Source organism: Meriones unguiculatus, chromosome 7 (assembly GCF_030254825.1).
Source record: "Meriones unguiculatus strain TT.TT164.6M chromosome 7, Bangor_MerUng_6.1, whole genome shotgun sequence".
NCBI lineage: Eukaryota > Metazoa > Chordata > Mammalia > Rodentia > Muridae > Meriones > Meriones unguiculatus.
Genome location: NC_083355.1, coordinates 26880689 through 26896357, shown reverse-complemented (window position 1 = coordinate 26896357; position 15669 = coordinate 26880689). Strand labels below are relative to the sequence as shown.

The window sequence follows — 15669 nt, the reverse complement described above, 5'->3', positions numbered from 1 at the left end:
TCATTTTAGCTTCCATTTAAGGCGTGCTCCTTAGTTTTCACAGCTCTGGCTGTGTATGCCGTCATCGTGAGCTTCCCATCAGGCCATTTTTCCGATGATCATTCTGATAACCATACATCAAGGGGAAATTTCCATGTTTCATTTTATATAAAAGGCAGTTTAGCATTACAAATCCAAATTTCATCTGCTGTGGTCAGGCGTGTGGTAAAACTACCAGCAGGAAGATCGGGAGTGCTCGGCAACCTCCTGAGAAACCCTCTCTCAAATAAGATCAACAGTGTTAGTTAGCTACCCCTTTAATGTATCAATCTCTAAGGACCAAGAGCATTCCAATTCATTGTTAACATTTCTCGTTTCGTACGAACTACTTATGAAAAAGTATTGTTACCTGATTAAATTTGAATATCTTGCTTTTAAATTTATATTAGGTTTTCAGGGAATTTTCTTTAAACAGACTAGTTTTGGAAATATATGTCTTGTTTTGTTGGAAGTTCTGATTCACATTAACTAAACTAGACTTGTGAGATGGTAGACGGAATTACCTCATGGCTTTTGACTTCCTCGCTCCTCTAATGGCTGTTGTGTCTTCTGAGCTCTGGGGTGTGTCGTGTGAGCTGTGGTATCAGCTGCCCACTCAAACACTGTGGGAACTGCACTACTGCCTTCACGCATGAGAGCCACAGTTGGATTGGCTGTTTGGAGAATTTATATTATTGGCTTTCCTGCAAAGATGTCACTTCCATTTGTTTCTCTTGTGAAATTTTCATGCTTAGTGTCACTAAAGCAATTCCTTTAAAAGAGAGCTTAGAAAGTGCATTGATGTAGAATGTGACATTGAGATACTTGATCTATTGCATTCATCTATCATTAGTTGAGAATAAAGGCTAGGAAGAAAGGATGATACCAGACAAGCTTTATTTTAGTTTCTGTGAAAAGCAAAAGTTTGCATTAAAACATTCCATACCTGAGTGAATGTTTCACCTTTATCATGAGTGATTTTTTTTTAAGTGCATCATTTCCATATTTTAACATGACTCTTCTCCGGATATTTGTTTTTAGCACAAATGCGCATACACCTTTAGGATGTGCCTTAGAACCTCAGCTTATGTTTTTTACATTAAACACATCTGTTTGAGTGAAACATCTTTGATCTTGAAGCATGGTAATTCCCATTCATTTAGCCATCTAATCATCGTAGACCAAGATGACATTCAACCTTTTATTGTGGGTACTGCACCTTTAATGAAATGTGGGATTTGTTTCCATGTTTGTCCTTGTGATAGTGCTGAAATGTCTGTAATACTTAACTGCATGTTGGTTGGTGCTGACGGGTAGCTCTTGCATGTTTGCCACTGTTTGTTAGAACACATTGTTTGTTATGCAAAGGAAGAACTATACAGTCGCATGTGCTTTGCCTTTTAACAGTGGGTTGTTTCTTCTGCTCTTACTATTCATTTTTTTTGTCTTTGGGCTATTAAATTTTTCACCATCAATGCCAAAACAGGAACCAAAGTAAGATGAATTGTCATCTCTCAAAAAGACTCTTTATTAAAATTTGTAAATAAGATGTCAGAATTTTTGGTTGAGTATTCAGGAGTTAGATCTTTGTGAGTTCAAGGCTACCTTAGTCTATCTAAATAACAAGTTCCAGACCAGCAGAACTACAAACCCCATCTCAAAAATAATACAGATAGATTTAAAAAAAAAAAAAAAGGCCTAAGGCTGGGTTTTCTATTTGTTTATTAATCTTACTATATAGTATGTAGTCTATAATTAGTCTATAATGGCCTCAAATTGAAGAACCTCTTGATTCAGTCTCCCGACTGCTGGGACTAACATGCTTAGACTGGGAGAGAAGTCATTAATTTTTAAAGAAATCTTCATAACTAAAATCAGTACACAAAGACTAAATGTAGCCCAGTACTGAGTGCTGGCCTACCATATGCAAAACTAAATTCAATCCCCAGCGCCATGAAAAAAAAAATAGTAATAATGCTGGCATGAGTGTCACACTCCTGTAATCTTAACACTTGTGAGGCTAGGCAGGAAGAAGGTCACAGATTTGCCAGTCTGGGCATCCTAGCAAAGACCCTGTCTTAGACTTTAAAGGGGGGCCTGGTGGTGGTAGGTTATAGCTCAGGAGTAGACCACTTGCCTAGTATGTTCAAGGCCCTAAGGTCAGTTTCCAGTACAAGGAGTGAGAATCAGAGGGAAGGAAGGAAATAAAGTGACTATTGAAAATAGTTTTGAGCACAAGCAGTTTTATATTCCATACACAGGCCCCCTTCATCCAAATGTATGTTCCAAAGCCCCACCTTGGATACCTCAAACCATAGAAAGTACTGAAAACATATATATATATGAGATACATGTGTATATATGACACAGTCCAGTTCTCTGGGTATAGAGATAGATAGGATCACAAATTCAAGGCCATATCAGGCTAATAGGCAGGCTCTGTAATGTTGAGTATTATACCTCAAACTATATAAGAAATATGTTCATTTCTGTAGGCATTGACATAAAAGTGAATATTTAATCCCAAAAAAAAAATCCAGTTATTTTAGTTGAAATAATGAACACTGTTATTTGAACATTCTATTGGAGATTATCTATTGTGCAATGACCAGTGTGCAGCATTGTTCCTTTTTTAAACATTCCTTAATTGGCAATATACGTTAAAAATTAAAATCGAGAGGTGTAGCCCAGTGGTAGAGTACTTGCCTAACATATACAAGGCCCTAAAACCACACACCAAAAAAGTTAATATTTTCAGACTTTGTTATCATTGTCATATCTGTTTTGCAGTGCAGGGGTCAACTCCATCACCTCATGCATGGTAGGCAAGCAGTCTACCTTTGAATTCCACCTAGACTGCCATGGTTTCGTCTGCATAGGTATTGAAGAAATGATGTCATCTTAGCTGTAAAGTTGATAGAACATGAAGATGAACAGCCAGGGCATTCCAGAAGACGTGGTAACACCATGCATTTCTGTCTGTCCCATACAGTGACCACATCGCAGCTCAAAGAGGAGCTCCTGGATGGCGAGGATTATAGCTTCCTTCAAGGAGCATCTGACCAAGAGAGCAACGGCTCTGCCACCGTCTACATCAAACAAGAGCCTTGAGGTGGCTCAGAAACTAAGGGTGGGAGGGGCTGTTGACAGGACTGATTTGTAGTCATCCAGCTACACAGCGAGCTATTCTACTGGGACATTTTGCTAAACACAGAAAAGTTCAGTTCCAGATTTTTCAGGTGGGGGGGAAACTATTTTGGTGGGGGGGCAATTTTTCAATTTATAAAGATGGACGATTTTTGTGTTGTATTTGAAGCTTTTGAAAGAATTTTGTAATATTTTCCAAGTTTGGATTTATGTGCATTGTTAACAAGAACTGAAATTCTAACTTTTTTGGTAAGATAAAAGTTTAGGTAGTGGGATTGAAGGAAATGATTAAGAAGGATATAGTTGTAAATGCAAATGAACTGTCATTACAAATGAACCTTCTTGGTACCTGTTGGGAGATTTTTGGATTTTAGAGTTAGGCCAGTCACATCTCCAGCTTCCTTTGCTGTGGAAATATGCAACTGAACCCCTCGCAGAGGGCTCATCACCATGTAGATCACGGAAGGGGTCATTAATTGTGCTCGCTGACATTTTATTGCAGCCCATTTAAATATTTGTACAGAAATTTTTTCATTTTGCTAAAATTTATTTGGAGTTATATATGAAACTAGGAGAACTCCAGATACTTTTATATGCTCTCCTTTAAGTAAAAATGATTAAAATTTTCTAACACTAAAGTGTTAAACTGGAATGATTGACAAGATACACAGGATCTCAGTCTATATAAGGGGTTGGGGAAAATGAATGTTTTCCTATGTTTATTCTGTTTTCCTTGTTAAAGAACATCCCACAAGAGATATTCTTATCAGACCTCTGCCATTTCCCTCTATCTGTGAGAGAGCAACTTGATAGAACCACACCTGAAAACAGATGTTGTTCTGTATTACCAAGAAAAATCAAAGGAAAAAATTATTAATGGAAATAAGTGTAGATTTCAGAATCATTCCAGCTTTACTTTTAACTGTCCTGGATTTGTTAGAAACTGATTTGAAAGAAAACTTAATTGTCTTAAAATTCCATATATATACATAATGAGTTGTCTTTAATTGTAGTCAGAATTTATTTAACAGTAACTGATTTGGACCATTTTAAACATTCCCTATTTTAAAATTCATAAGGCTTTCTTTAAGAAATAGGATAAAAGGGTAAATTGGTGAAAGGTTTGCTCTCTGCGTTTTCTAATCTGCCGAGTTGTGACTGAGTAAGAGAGCTCTAGCATTTACCAGTGGGTTCATAACTATAAACTCTCAGGAATTCATTGCATCTGTTCTAGAAGTGCTTCTGGGTCTGAGCCTGGCCTCTTCAGAGTGTTAATACTGCCCATTTCCTCTGGAAAATAGGCAGGGCTAATGAGAAATTAATCAAGATGATTAACCTCTGTAGCCCTTCAGCCTATGGAATGCTTTAAAACAAACAAAAAAATGCTAATGGAAAACCCCAGGAGACATTTTAGGTAAGATTTTTGTTTGACTTTTAAATGCATAGAACATTTAAAACCAGCAATTTATTTTCTAAACTATTGCTCTACTTTTGGGAATAATAGCATTGGTAATATGCACAGGTTTACCTCATTCTATGCAAGAGGGTTAATAACATAAGGTTTTGTAGTAGCTACTGGAAGTAAGGTGTGTTCCTTTTTAGTGTAAAAAATGTGCGGATTCGCATGTCACCATTTCTTAATACTGACTCTGGGGGCTAAATGCAGATCACATCAATGCAAGTTGATTCTCATGAAATATATGTGAATTCAGCTGTAAAATTACTGGATATTTATCTTAAACAACATTGCTGAGAGGGACCTACTGTAAATGTGACATCCTCACACTTCCCAAATCTTTGACTTTGAAGGATCTTCCCAGAAGCTTAAAGCCTAGAAGAGGTCCAAAGCAAAGGTCATAGCAGTCTTTATTCTCAGGCTCAGCGGATTAAGCCCAGGGCTGTGCTTCCATGGTACCAGCACAAGAAGCCTGTTCCCGGGTGCTCTCATACCTTGGGTGTAGGAGCTCTCCAAGGTGAACTAACTGTAACCCAGGAAGGATGTGACTTCAAGCCAGCCAGTCCTGGGAGTTAATTCTGTGAAATGCTCATTCGTAGCCAGGTTTTACAAGCTTCCAATTCTACACCAAAACCAGGCTTGGTGTGTTTAGAATTTTCCCACCTACGTTTATAAAGTGTTTGTGTTCACTAACAGTGAAGGGTTGCTAAAGACTTGTTAGAGTCTGAACATAACCCAAAGCCCTCGTCTTTGTTAAGACCCTCCCTCCTGCTGCTAATATGGAAAGTTAACCAGAGGAGGCTTCCATTGTAGCCATAATTGCTGTCGTCATACAACTCAGTAGCCATGTCCTCTTTCACAGTTCAACCTGTACTGCTGACCTTGGGTTTGTTTTGCTTTCTGTTAGGAGCCTGGGAACTTTTAGTAGTTTAAACTTTTTAACCTTTTCCTTGCTGTGTATGAGGAAAGCTAAAGCTGTTATCAACTTCTTATTTTGCGGATACTAACACGGGTTTTCAGTGTTTGTTTGTTTTTATTAATTAATTTTGTGTGATGTGAATACCCTCGCCCATCAATATTTGTATTATGGTGCTATATATTTGGTAATGATCCTTTAATATTGGGGAGGGATTTTAAAATACTGTGATTAAACTGGGTATCTTCCTTTGATTTTCATATTTTAAATAAAGCCACAGTCATTTATACAAAAAAAAAAAAAATGCATCTGTCCCTGGGCAGACCTTTCCAGGACAGAGGCCAAAGTAAAGTACATAAGGTTTTTACATCATTTCCGTGTGCGTTTGATATATAGATCAATATCTGGACAAATTTAATCTTTTATTTTCTGGTAACTTGTGATTATTGAGGAAGTGTTTAAAGCTTTCTCATGGAATGTATATAATGGCGTGAAAAATTCCTTCAGAGAAATTTATGTTCTTTTCATTTTTACCAAAATGCAAATTTTCAGCATGGATGTGAAAAGCATTAAAATTATAACTTTGTGTACAAGATGAAAATAATTCACTAAATTTGCCCTTTTTTACACAAAATAAAATGTTAAAGTTAAGCTTTATTTTATCAGTTTTTTCAACATTTATTTTGTTTATTAGGGTCCTCATCTGGGTTCTGGAGTAGTACTCAGGTTGTCAGATTCAGCAGCATTCCCCTTCCTTCCCTCCTTCCCTCCCTCCCTCCCTCCTTCCTTCCTTCCTTCCTTCCTTCCTTCCTTCCTTCCTTCCTTCCCTCATTCATTTATCCCCTTCCCTCCCGTGTGTGTGTGTGTGTGTGTGTGTGTGTGTGTGTGTGTGTGTGTGTGTAATTCAAAGGATAACTTTTCAGCTTTCAGGAGCTGATTCTTTACTGTGGGACCAAGAATTGAATTAGTCAGGCTTACCCTATATAATACCTCTCCCTGAGGCAACGTGTAGTCAAGACACAGTTAGTTATACAGCAGGTGGTAGAGTGTGGCTGGGTGCTCAGGTGAACCTTCCCACCCCTGCATGAGGGTCTGTAGTCACACACGATGTGAAGTAAAGCAAGGGTAGGCACTGTAAGAAGAAACTTATACTGTCTAGCAGGGAACCAGAGGACACTGGTGGATGTTCATGGGTAGGCAGCAATAGGGCCACAGCTCGGAGCAGGAGCCAAAGGTAAGTGCATGCATTTGTGGAGAAATAGAGTCACTTTATCTAGAACATTGTGCTTTAGGGCCCAGGCTCAGTGGGTGACTGTGTTTATGTCAAGGGCTGGGGATCCAACTCGGGGGCCCAGGCACACTAGGCAAGTATTTTACCAGAGCTATGTATATCCTCAGCCCTACTTGAACACTTATATGTGGAGTGGTTTCCTCACACCACGTAAAACTCCAGTAGACATCATCGATTATCTTCTAATTCAGATCAGTTTTTATGAAGAGGGAGGTGGTTAATTATGACAGCTGCACTGGAAAGGTAGCATTAAACCTCTCAAAACTTGCAAGAATCCAGGATGGGCAATTTAGTGAGATCCTGTCTTTAAAAAAGGAAAGGCACAGAAAGTAAAGGGTGTCTCCTGTGGAGATGGTTCTGCAAGTAAAGGCACCTGCCACTGAGCCCAGGACCCACATGGTGGAAGGAGAGAACCAGTTCCAAAACTTTTGGCTTCTCCTGCAAGATGGAACTTATATGTGCCTCATGATAAATAAGGACGCTGGGACTGTAGAGAGGAAGTAGATTTGATTTCCCCAGCATCACAAAAGATGCACGTAGAAAGTAAAACAAGTAGGCAGGAATAATGTGGATGGCCACCAAACTGAAACTCTGTCCTTTGGGGGTTTGTTTGTTTGGGTTTGGTTTTTGTTTTTTCAAGACAGTGTTTCTCTGTGTAGCCTTGGCTGTCCTGGACTCCCTTTATAGACCAGGTTGTCCTCAAAGATTTGCCTGCCTCTGCCTCCTGGAGTGCTGGGCTACCAAGCCTTGCTTTTTAAGCCTACAGCACCTGGTATTCCTGGTCTCCCAACCACTAAGCAGGCCTAATCCTGCTTCCAAGATCAGACGAAATCAGGCACATTCAGGGTAGTACAGCTATAAAGTCATTTGGGCTTTTCATTAGAGGAATTAGTAGGGTTTAGGAGCTGTATACATGGACAGGCAGAGACAAGATCATGTTTTGGTTACATCAGTGTCAATATTCGGTGTAGCAGTACACATTTAAAGGAATATTAGGGGCTCAGTGGTTAAGAGTGCTGGCTGTTCTTCCAGTGGTACTGAGTTCAATTTCCAGAACCCACATTCAGTTCACAATATAATGGGATCCTCTTCTAGTGTGCAAATGGACATGCAAACAGAGTACCCATATACATTAAATATTGTCTCAGCTGGGAGTAATAGTTTTCACCAACTTGTCTTGTTTTGAGCTAGGTGTCAGGTGTCCCAGGTTGATCTCAAACTCACAACCTTCCTGCCTCGGCCTCCTAGTGACGAGACTAGATGTGAGCCACCAAGCCCAGGCTTTATCAGTTCTGATTGTCAGCAGGCACCTGCTTGTTCTAAGCCAGGCTCTGAGAAATAGAAGTGATAGAGTTGTGCAAATCCAGAAAGAATAGCCCTAGAAGTGGGACTGCTTACTGACCTCCTAAGTATACTCAATACCCCGTGCTGATGGGTGATAAACACAAAAATCTCTCATGCCAGGAAGCATCATCAGTTAAGAACACATACTGCTCTTCCAGAGGACCAAAAGTTTGGCTCCCGGGACCCAAAGTGGGCAGCTCAACCACCTGTTATCCCCATTGTGAGGTCACCCATACATACAGGGGAACATGTTAGGAGATGGTCAGTGATTGAATGCACTCGCTGCTTTTGCAGAAGACCCAGCTTCAGTACCCAGCACCCATGTGGCAGCCTCTGACCGACCCACACATATGTGCAGGCAAAACACTCCTATGCATGTAATTTGAGGGAGGGAATACAGGGGTACACAGCTTTGGGCTGGCAATACATCACCTGCTCCCTCTTTAACCCTTCTATGTATCCTTTTACCTTTGTCTTTAGACTTTCTGCTAATGAAGACATACATCTACTTTGTTTCGCTGTTACAAGTTTTCACACCCCATCTTTCAGAAATGCACATTTCTCTAATACAATTTGGGATGGTTCTTTCCTCAGCATCACACTCTTAACTCCACCCTGCTACCTTCGCTGTAAGTGTCTTGATCCTTTCTGTGAAGATGCAGAGGACTCTTCACAATAAATAGGACTACTCTGTTAAATGATGTCATAGCCTAGGAACAAAACCGCTTCTTACGGTTCTAGCAAATGAGCACAGGACACTGCACCCAGTTCCAAAGTCTTTATTGTTTTAGAAAAGATGATCCACTCAGTTGTATGAAGAGCTGTGTCCAGGGACCCACCAGTAGTGCTGAGGACCCCTCTATTCATACACCCAATCGTGGGCACAAGGCTTGTAGTCAATCAGTTCTTCAGGCTTAAACCATAGACGGATCTCTTTCTCAGCACTTTCCACCGAATCGCTGCCGTGAATGATGTTCCTAAGAAAGAAAGCTCACTTCTTATGGTGTTTTAAACTCTATTCAATAATTAACAGCATGGGGCAGACAATGTAGACCTTCTCCCCTGACACTGAATAATTACATTCCCCAAGTATGTCAAAATCGATTACGGGACTAAGAACTGAATGTGTGTGTATGTGTATGTGTGTGTGTGTATGTATGTATGTATATAGAATGCTTGCCTGGACTATATGAGGCCCTCCCCTGAAATCTTCAGTATGACAAAATATAGAGCTTACCACTAGCTACAACGGGACTGCTCGGCAGTTAAAAGCACTTGTTCTTGCACAGAACCCAGATGTGGGTCCACCTGGGGGCTCATAGTATGTATATAACTCAAGTTCCAGAGCATCTGATAACCCCTTCTGACCTGTGTGGACCCAGCATGTATCATACCTGGAGGCAAAACACTCCGAAAACCTTTAAAAATCATGCCAAAAAAGCACACAACTAAAGGCGCTTGAATAAAGAGCCTTATACTTCCAAGTTTTCTCTTCAAGAGTAATTATGACCCAAGACTGGTACTACTGAAAAAAAAATCTCCTCAGTTTCCTGAAAACAGAAGTAGGCAAGCCTCCAAAAGCCAGACAAGAGCCAGTCCTGCCTCTTTTCTTTTTTTTTTTTTTTTTTTTTTGGTGGGGGGGTTGAGGAGGCCTAGTCCTAAATTTCCTGTGCTGTTAAAACTGACCTAGAACTTTCTGATCCTCCTGCCTCCACTTCCCAAATGCTGGGCAACAGTATGTACAGCCTTAACTGGTTTTGTTTTGGGTTTTTTGTTTGTTTGGGTTGCTGTTATTTTGTTGGAGAAGTGGGAGGTTCTTTTTTTGAGACAAGGTTTTTTTGCGTGTGGCCCTGGGTGTCCCATAACTCTCTAAGTAGCCCAGGCTAGCTGCTAACTGAGTTGCCTTGCCAAGGATGTGCTGCGATTAAAGGCATGCACCACCACTGCCTAAGAGAGCTCTTAGGAGTTTTTGTTATTTTCGGGGCTTTTTGGTTTTTCAAGACAAACTATGTAGCTCTGGCTGCCTGGGAACTACTATATCCCTGGCTCTCCAATGCTGGGATTAAAGGGTGAGCCACCGTGCCTGACTTGCATGGTGGATTTGCAAGCCAAACCATGCCATCCACTCTTCTTAGCAACAATCTGTTTATAACACTCGAATCTACAAAGTTTGAGTGCAAATTATGGCTGAGGGAATCAAAGGGTTAGGTGTTACATCCATATATATATATATATATATATATATAGCACCGAACTTGGTGAGGTTAAGATTAAAGCCCTTTGTTTCCCACAGGAAGCATCACATGCAGATCTGTACCGTGTCTCAGTTACAATTTTTAAGCAATCATTTATGAGAGTGTTTACATTTCCACCTTACACTAAGATAAGGTTTTCTAACCTTGGGATATGCCCAAAACGTGGTATACACACAAATACACACAAACCCTTACCTGCCAACTTGAATGCAGAAATCCCCTCGAATGGTGCCTGGCTTAGAATCAGCTGGATTGGTCTCTCCCAGCATCACTCGGCCAGTTTTCACCACATTGAGCCCCTCCCAGACCTTGACAGGAGAAAACGCAAGAACTTGAGAAAGAGCCATTAAGGGCAAAACATACCTAATGACTGATCCATCAGTGAGATCAATTTATGGCATTGTGGTCAGATAACCTCTGCAGAGAGCAAGAGCCTGTGTTTCAACTTCATTTCACAGGTAGGACACAGGAGAAGACTACTCACAAAACAAAAAAAGTGAAGAGAGGTCAAAGTCTGGAGAAAGATCAGGGATCAGTGGGAAGGGCCTAAGGGCCTACCTGGGAAGGCAAGAGTTAATTGTAAAAAGAAAGAGAAGGGAAGGACTAGTCTAGGAACAGCAAGCACTCTACAGCAATTTCAGTGCCTTTTCCTTGCTCTCCACCAACCATCCCCACGGGAACATCAAAGCCACCCAGAAGATAACGCCCTGGTAGTTCTGGGCCAGAGAATTTTTGCATCGCATATTACATACTTAGAAATACTTTTCTAAGCCTGGGAAACATTGTGGTCAAAAGTACTTGTCAGCAGCACTTGGGGAGTTTAAAGCTACCCTGGTCTACAATGGACAGCTAGGGCTACACAAAGAGAAACCCTGTCTTAAAAAAAAATACTTATTAGGGGGCTGGAGAGCTGGCTCAGTGGGTAAGGGCACTAGCTGCTCTTCCAAAGGACCCAAGTTTGATTCCCAGCACCCACGTGACAGCGGACAACTGTCTGTAACACTAGTTCCAGGGGATCTTGAACAGACGTACGTGCACAGGGAAAAACGTACTTGTCAGAAATAGTGCTTCTTTGAAAGTAGGCTCGTCCTACAGAGATTTGCCTTAAGCTCTGAACTCTGTGTGTGTACACGTGCACAAGGGAGTCCTCGTGCTGGTGGAGGTCCGAGGCATCAGATTCCTGGAACTATGGGGGTGTGAACCAGCTTGTGTGGGTGCTGGGAACCTAACTCCCCATCCCTGTCAAGAGCAGTCTGAGCTCTTAACGGCTGCGCTCTCTCCAGCCCAGAGTTCTAAAATCTGATTCCCTTTCCTTCCCCCACCCCCAAACACCTAGTTAACTAACTCCTGCCTGTCTACAGCCCTGGTACTAAAGAGGTTAGCAGATAGGAGTCCCAGGCCCACCTAGACTGCAGAGACAGGCAGTCTCGAAAAAAAAAGGGACAGGGTAATTCCCGTTTGGTCCCACTCAAGCACTCACCATGGCCACCACAGGCCCTGAGTTCATGTACTTCACCAGCCCCGGGAAGAAAGGACGGTCTTTCAGGTCAATGTAGTGCTGCTTCAGGTGTTCTTCAGAAGCCTGGCAGACGGAGGATCTCATTAGAGAACAGACTAAAAAGGCTTAAATATGGCTGTATCCCACCCTAGGGTTGGGGATGAAGGGGGGCTTTCCAACACGGCAGGTTCTTAATTCCAGGTTTGGTATTTCAGTACATTCAGAAGGATCCATAGCACGAAACACCACTGTGGCAGAAAAAAAAATCTATACTGATCATAAAAAGGCCCCTTTGGGCTGACAATGTGGCTCAGTAGTAGAATGCTTGCCTAGCATGGGAAAGGCCTTCTGTACACTCTCCAGAACCAGTTTTGTTGTTGTTGTTGTTTTGAGACAGGGTTTCAGGTTTTCCAGGCCGTCCTGGACTCACTTTGTAGACCAGGCCTTGAACTCACAGAGATCCACTGACTCTGCCTCTCAGAGTACCAGGATTACAGGTGTGTGCACAGCTTCCAGCACCAGTTTTTAAAAGAATGACTCCGAGGAGAAGCATGTGAGGCTCAAGTAGAGGTACACAGTGAATCCTCAGGACCCCCCACTTAGAGAGGAGAGGTAAGGACGCCCTGGAAGCTCACTGGCCAGCTAGCCTGGAGGACGTAGCAATGAGCAACACACTCTCAACATGGAAGGACCAACACTCACACATAAACACATCATGCAAAAGACAAAAAGTGTTTACACAGTGAGCTGAGCATTATAGCTCATGCCTGAAATCCCCGCACTTGGAAGACAGAGGCAGGGGGAATCACAAGCTCAACGCCAGCCTGGGATAGAGACCTTGTCTTCAAGACTCAGCCAGGCACGGGTGGTAGTGGACATGTCTTCAATCCCAGCCAGACGATCTCTGTGAGTTCAAGGCCAGCCTGGTCTACAGAGTGAGATCCAGGATAGCCAGGACTATATAAAGAAACCCTGTCTCAAAAAAAAAAAAAAAAAGACTCCTTATTGTCAGTGATTTGAGGCAAGATTTAGATGTGCCAGTTAAGAAAGCATCATGTTCCCCTGGTCAACTGAGCCTTTTAAACATTTCAGATGACCAGATGACTTAAAAGATTTACACTCCTTTAATCCCAGCGCTTGGGAGGCAGAGGCAGGCGGATCTCTGAGTTGGGGGCCAGCCTGGTCTACAGAGTGAGTTTCAGGACAGCCAGGGCTACACAGAGAAACCCTGTCTTGAAAAACAAAAACAACAAAGCAGATGTGTATGAGTGTTTTGCCTGCATTTTGTGCCCGGGGCCCAGAAGGCCAGAAAAGAATGGGTCCCCTGCAACTGAAATTAGAAATGGTTGGGAGCCAAACCCATGGCCTCAGCAACAAGTACTCTTAACTACAGAGCCCTTTCTCCAACCCCAAGAACATCCTTTCTTGTTTTCATCTTGAGACAGGGTCTGTGTAGCCCTGGTTGGCCAGGAAACTGCCGTGTAGACCAGGCTAGCCTCAAACTCAGAGACCTGCCTGCCTCTGCCTGTGAGTCATTCCTGTTTTTCGTTGTCTTTAAATTATTACATGCATGGGTGTTTTGCCCAGCATGTATGTCTATGCATCCATCCTATGCGTGTCTCACGCCCAGAGGCGGGAAGAGGGTATGGGATCCCCTGAGACTGGAGTTCTGAGCCACATTGAGTGATGGGAATTGAACCTATCCTCTGCAAGGGTGAAGCGCTTTTAACTGGGCCTTCTCTCCAGCCAAGAACAAAAACTGATGCCCTTTGTTGAATTTCAGTAGAAATTTAACGTTAAAATAACCTTCATTTTTCTTTAGACTGGGTCTCATGAGCCAAGGCTGGCCTCCAGGTGTAACCAGTGGTGACCCCGAATGTCTGATCCACAATCCTCTTATCTCCACCTTCCAAGTACTGAGATCTGAAGGGCTGGGATCCAACTCAAGACCTCATGTATGATAGGCACTATACCAAATGAACTTCAGCTTTGGCTGGTGGCCACAAAACATGGGAAATAGCTACTATCCTAGTCCAAGGAGGGACGCAGCCTTAACACCTCGCCGATCTCAAAGTTTCTGCTAAAGCACAACAGGATTGCAAGACCCCACCCTTGCACAGTGTGGGTTCCATGCTCTCTCCACTCCTGCCGACCCCGGAGAAACACAAGCAGAGTTTGCAAGGTGGACAGGACCTGAACAGAACCAGCCCGCAAAACCAAAGGGAAGCCAGGCCCAGGCACCGGCACCAGTCACGTTACCAAAGCTTAACCTTCCCAAGGGCGTCTGTCCTCCCCGGCCTGGGAAGGGAGCCAGCGGGCCACCACCGCCTGGTGAGGGGCGGAGGTCAAAAGAATTCTCCTGGGAGCGAAACCAGCCAAAAGGGCTGACTCGGACTCCAAAAGAACACCTGGACAAAACTCCCACAACCCAGCAGCAGAGGGGTAGGGATCGAGGGTTGCGTTACCCGCAGGAACTTCATGGCCACCAGGCGGAACCCCTTCTGCTCGAAGCGCTTGATGATCTCGCCCACCAGGCCGCGCTGCACGCCGTCCGGCTTGATGGCGATGAAGGTTCGCTCGAGGTTGGCCATGGTCCTGGGGGAGCAAGAAGCGCAGTCTAGGAGGCCTGGCCGACTCAAGCCGGCCCAGGAAGCCACGTGGGCTCCCTCCACCGCCGCTGCCGCTGCGGAGGACACGTGGCTTTCCAGATGCTTCGGCCCCGCCCGGGGAGCCCAGGAAAGGGACCGCGGGAGCCTGACGGGGGGTGATGTTGGGGTGGAGAGTGCAGCCCAGCCTTACCGAAATCCGACGGGTCGGCCGGGGTCTGCGACGAGCGACCGGAGCAAAGACTGGAGAGCGACCACCAGCCGGCGCGGGGTAGGGGAGAAGGGCGGGCGGGGCGGGACGTGGGACGCCACACCCCGGAGGACCCGCTGCCCAACCCGGGACGCCCAGCCAGCCTGATCTGCCAGTTGCCTCTGTCCCCGCCCAGCGACCCGCGGCACACGCCCTCTCCTTTCAAGGCTACTGAAGGCCGTGAGGCAGGAAGTGATTTGTTCCCCACCCAGGTCCGCCCGCGCTTTGCTGCTGCAGGCTCCAACACGGAACCGGGTCCTGGATTCGATTTTATTTTATTTTATTTTATTTTTATTAATTATTATTATTATTATTTATTCACTTTGTATCCCAGCTGTAGCCCCCTCCCCCGTTCCCTCCCTTATCCCCCCTTCCTTCCCTCTTCTCCTATGCCCAGTCCTGAATTCTTAATCCAGGAGACATCTGCATTCACCTTTCCCTAGGGCACTGACGCACAACCGGACTCTCCCTACCTTAGGGTAACCTCTGAAATTCAACCTCTGTTCCTTCCCCTCTGCTTGAGCTTTTAGCCTTTCTCAGCCAAAAATTGACAGCTTCCCTAGAAGCCACGTCAGTCCTCAGGCCCCTCCTCAGAAGGCCACCTGTTCCTGTCTCAGAATGACTTTCAAATTCCTAAGATGCCTTTTGACACCAGGATCTGCTCCTTGCTGTCTGTCTCCTCACCTACCTTTCCAGCCTCCATCAGCCACCCTGTTCCCACCCAGAGACTGGATAGCTGCCCACAATTGCCCTACTGGGTGTACCCATTTCCACCTGAGACTCCCCGGGTAAAATTCAGACTTCCTGTAAATTAACAGCCTGCCCCAACTTAAGAGGGAAGTCAAGGCCAGCCTGGTCAATTTAGTATATGAGACTATCTCAAAATAA

The 15669-nt window shown here is 43.8% G+C and overlaps 2 protein-coding genes across 16 annotated transcripts in view; one reads left to right on the top strand and one right to left on the bottom strand.

Moving 5' to 3' along the window:
• The window catches only part of Mbtd1 (mbt domain containing 1), a 61548-nt gene extending 55360 nt beyond the window's left edge, over positions 1-6188 (top strand). For all 15 annotated transcript variants that reach the window (XM_060386972.1, XM_060386970.1, XM_060386971.1 and 12 more), the window contains one exon: positions 3011-6188. In XM_060386972.1, the coding sequence (XP_060242955.1) occupies positions 3011-3129 (119 nt within the window). In that variant the 3' untranslated portion in view covers positions 3130-6188. The remainder of the gene's footprint in view (positions 1-3010) is intronic.
• A 2747-nt stretch (positions 6189-8935) lies between these two features.
• Nme2 (NME/NM23 nucleoside diphosphate kinase 2) lies at positions 8936-14882 on the bottom strand. The gene is made up of 5 exons (XM_021643118.2): positions 14725-14882; positions 14391-14520; positions 11908-12009; positions 10623-10735; positions 8936-9149 (listed from the first exon to the last, which is right to left on the bottom strand). The coding sequence occupies exons 2-5, from the start codon at positions 14514-14516 to the stop codon at positions 9032-9034; spliced, it is 459 nt and encodes a 152-aa protein (XP_021498793.1). The 5' UTR covers positions 14517-14520; positions 14725-14882; the 3' UTR covers positions 8936-9031.
• Positions 14883-15669: the final 787 nt, after the last annotated feature.

Bases quoted from the DNA above. Each gene is read 5' to 3' on its own strand.
- Nme2 (XM_021643118.2), bottom strand. From the start codon at position 14,516: ATGGCCAACCTCGAGCGAACCTTCATCGCCATCAAGCCGGACGGCGTG. The intron at 10,736-11,907 runs GTGAGTGCTTGA...TCTCCTGTCAAG, and splicing joins CAGGGCCTGTGGTGGCCATG to GTCTGGGAGGGGCTCAATGT. The intron at 9,150-10,622 runs GTAAGGGTTTGT...TTTCTTTCTTAG, and splicing joins TTCTGCATTCAAGTTGGCAG to GAACATCATTCACGGCAGCG.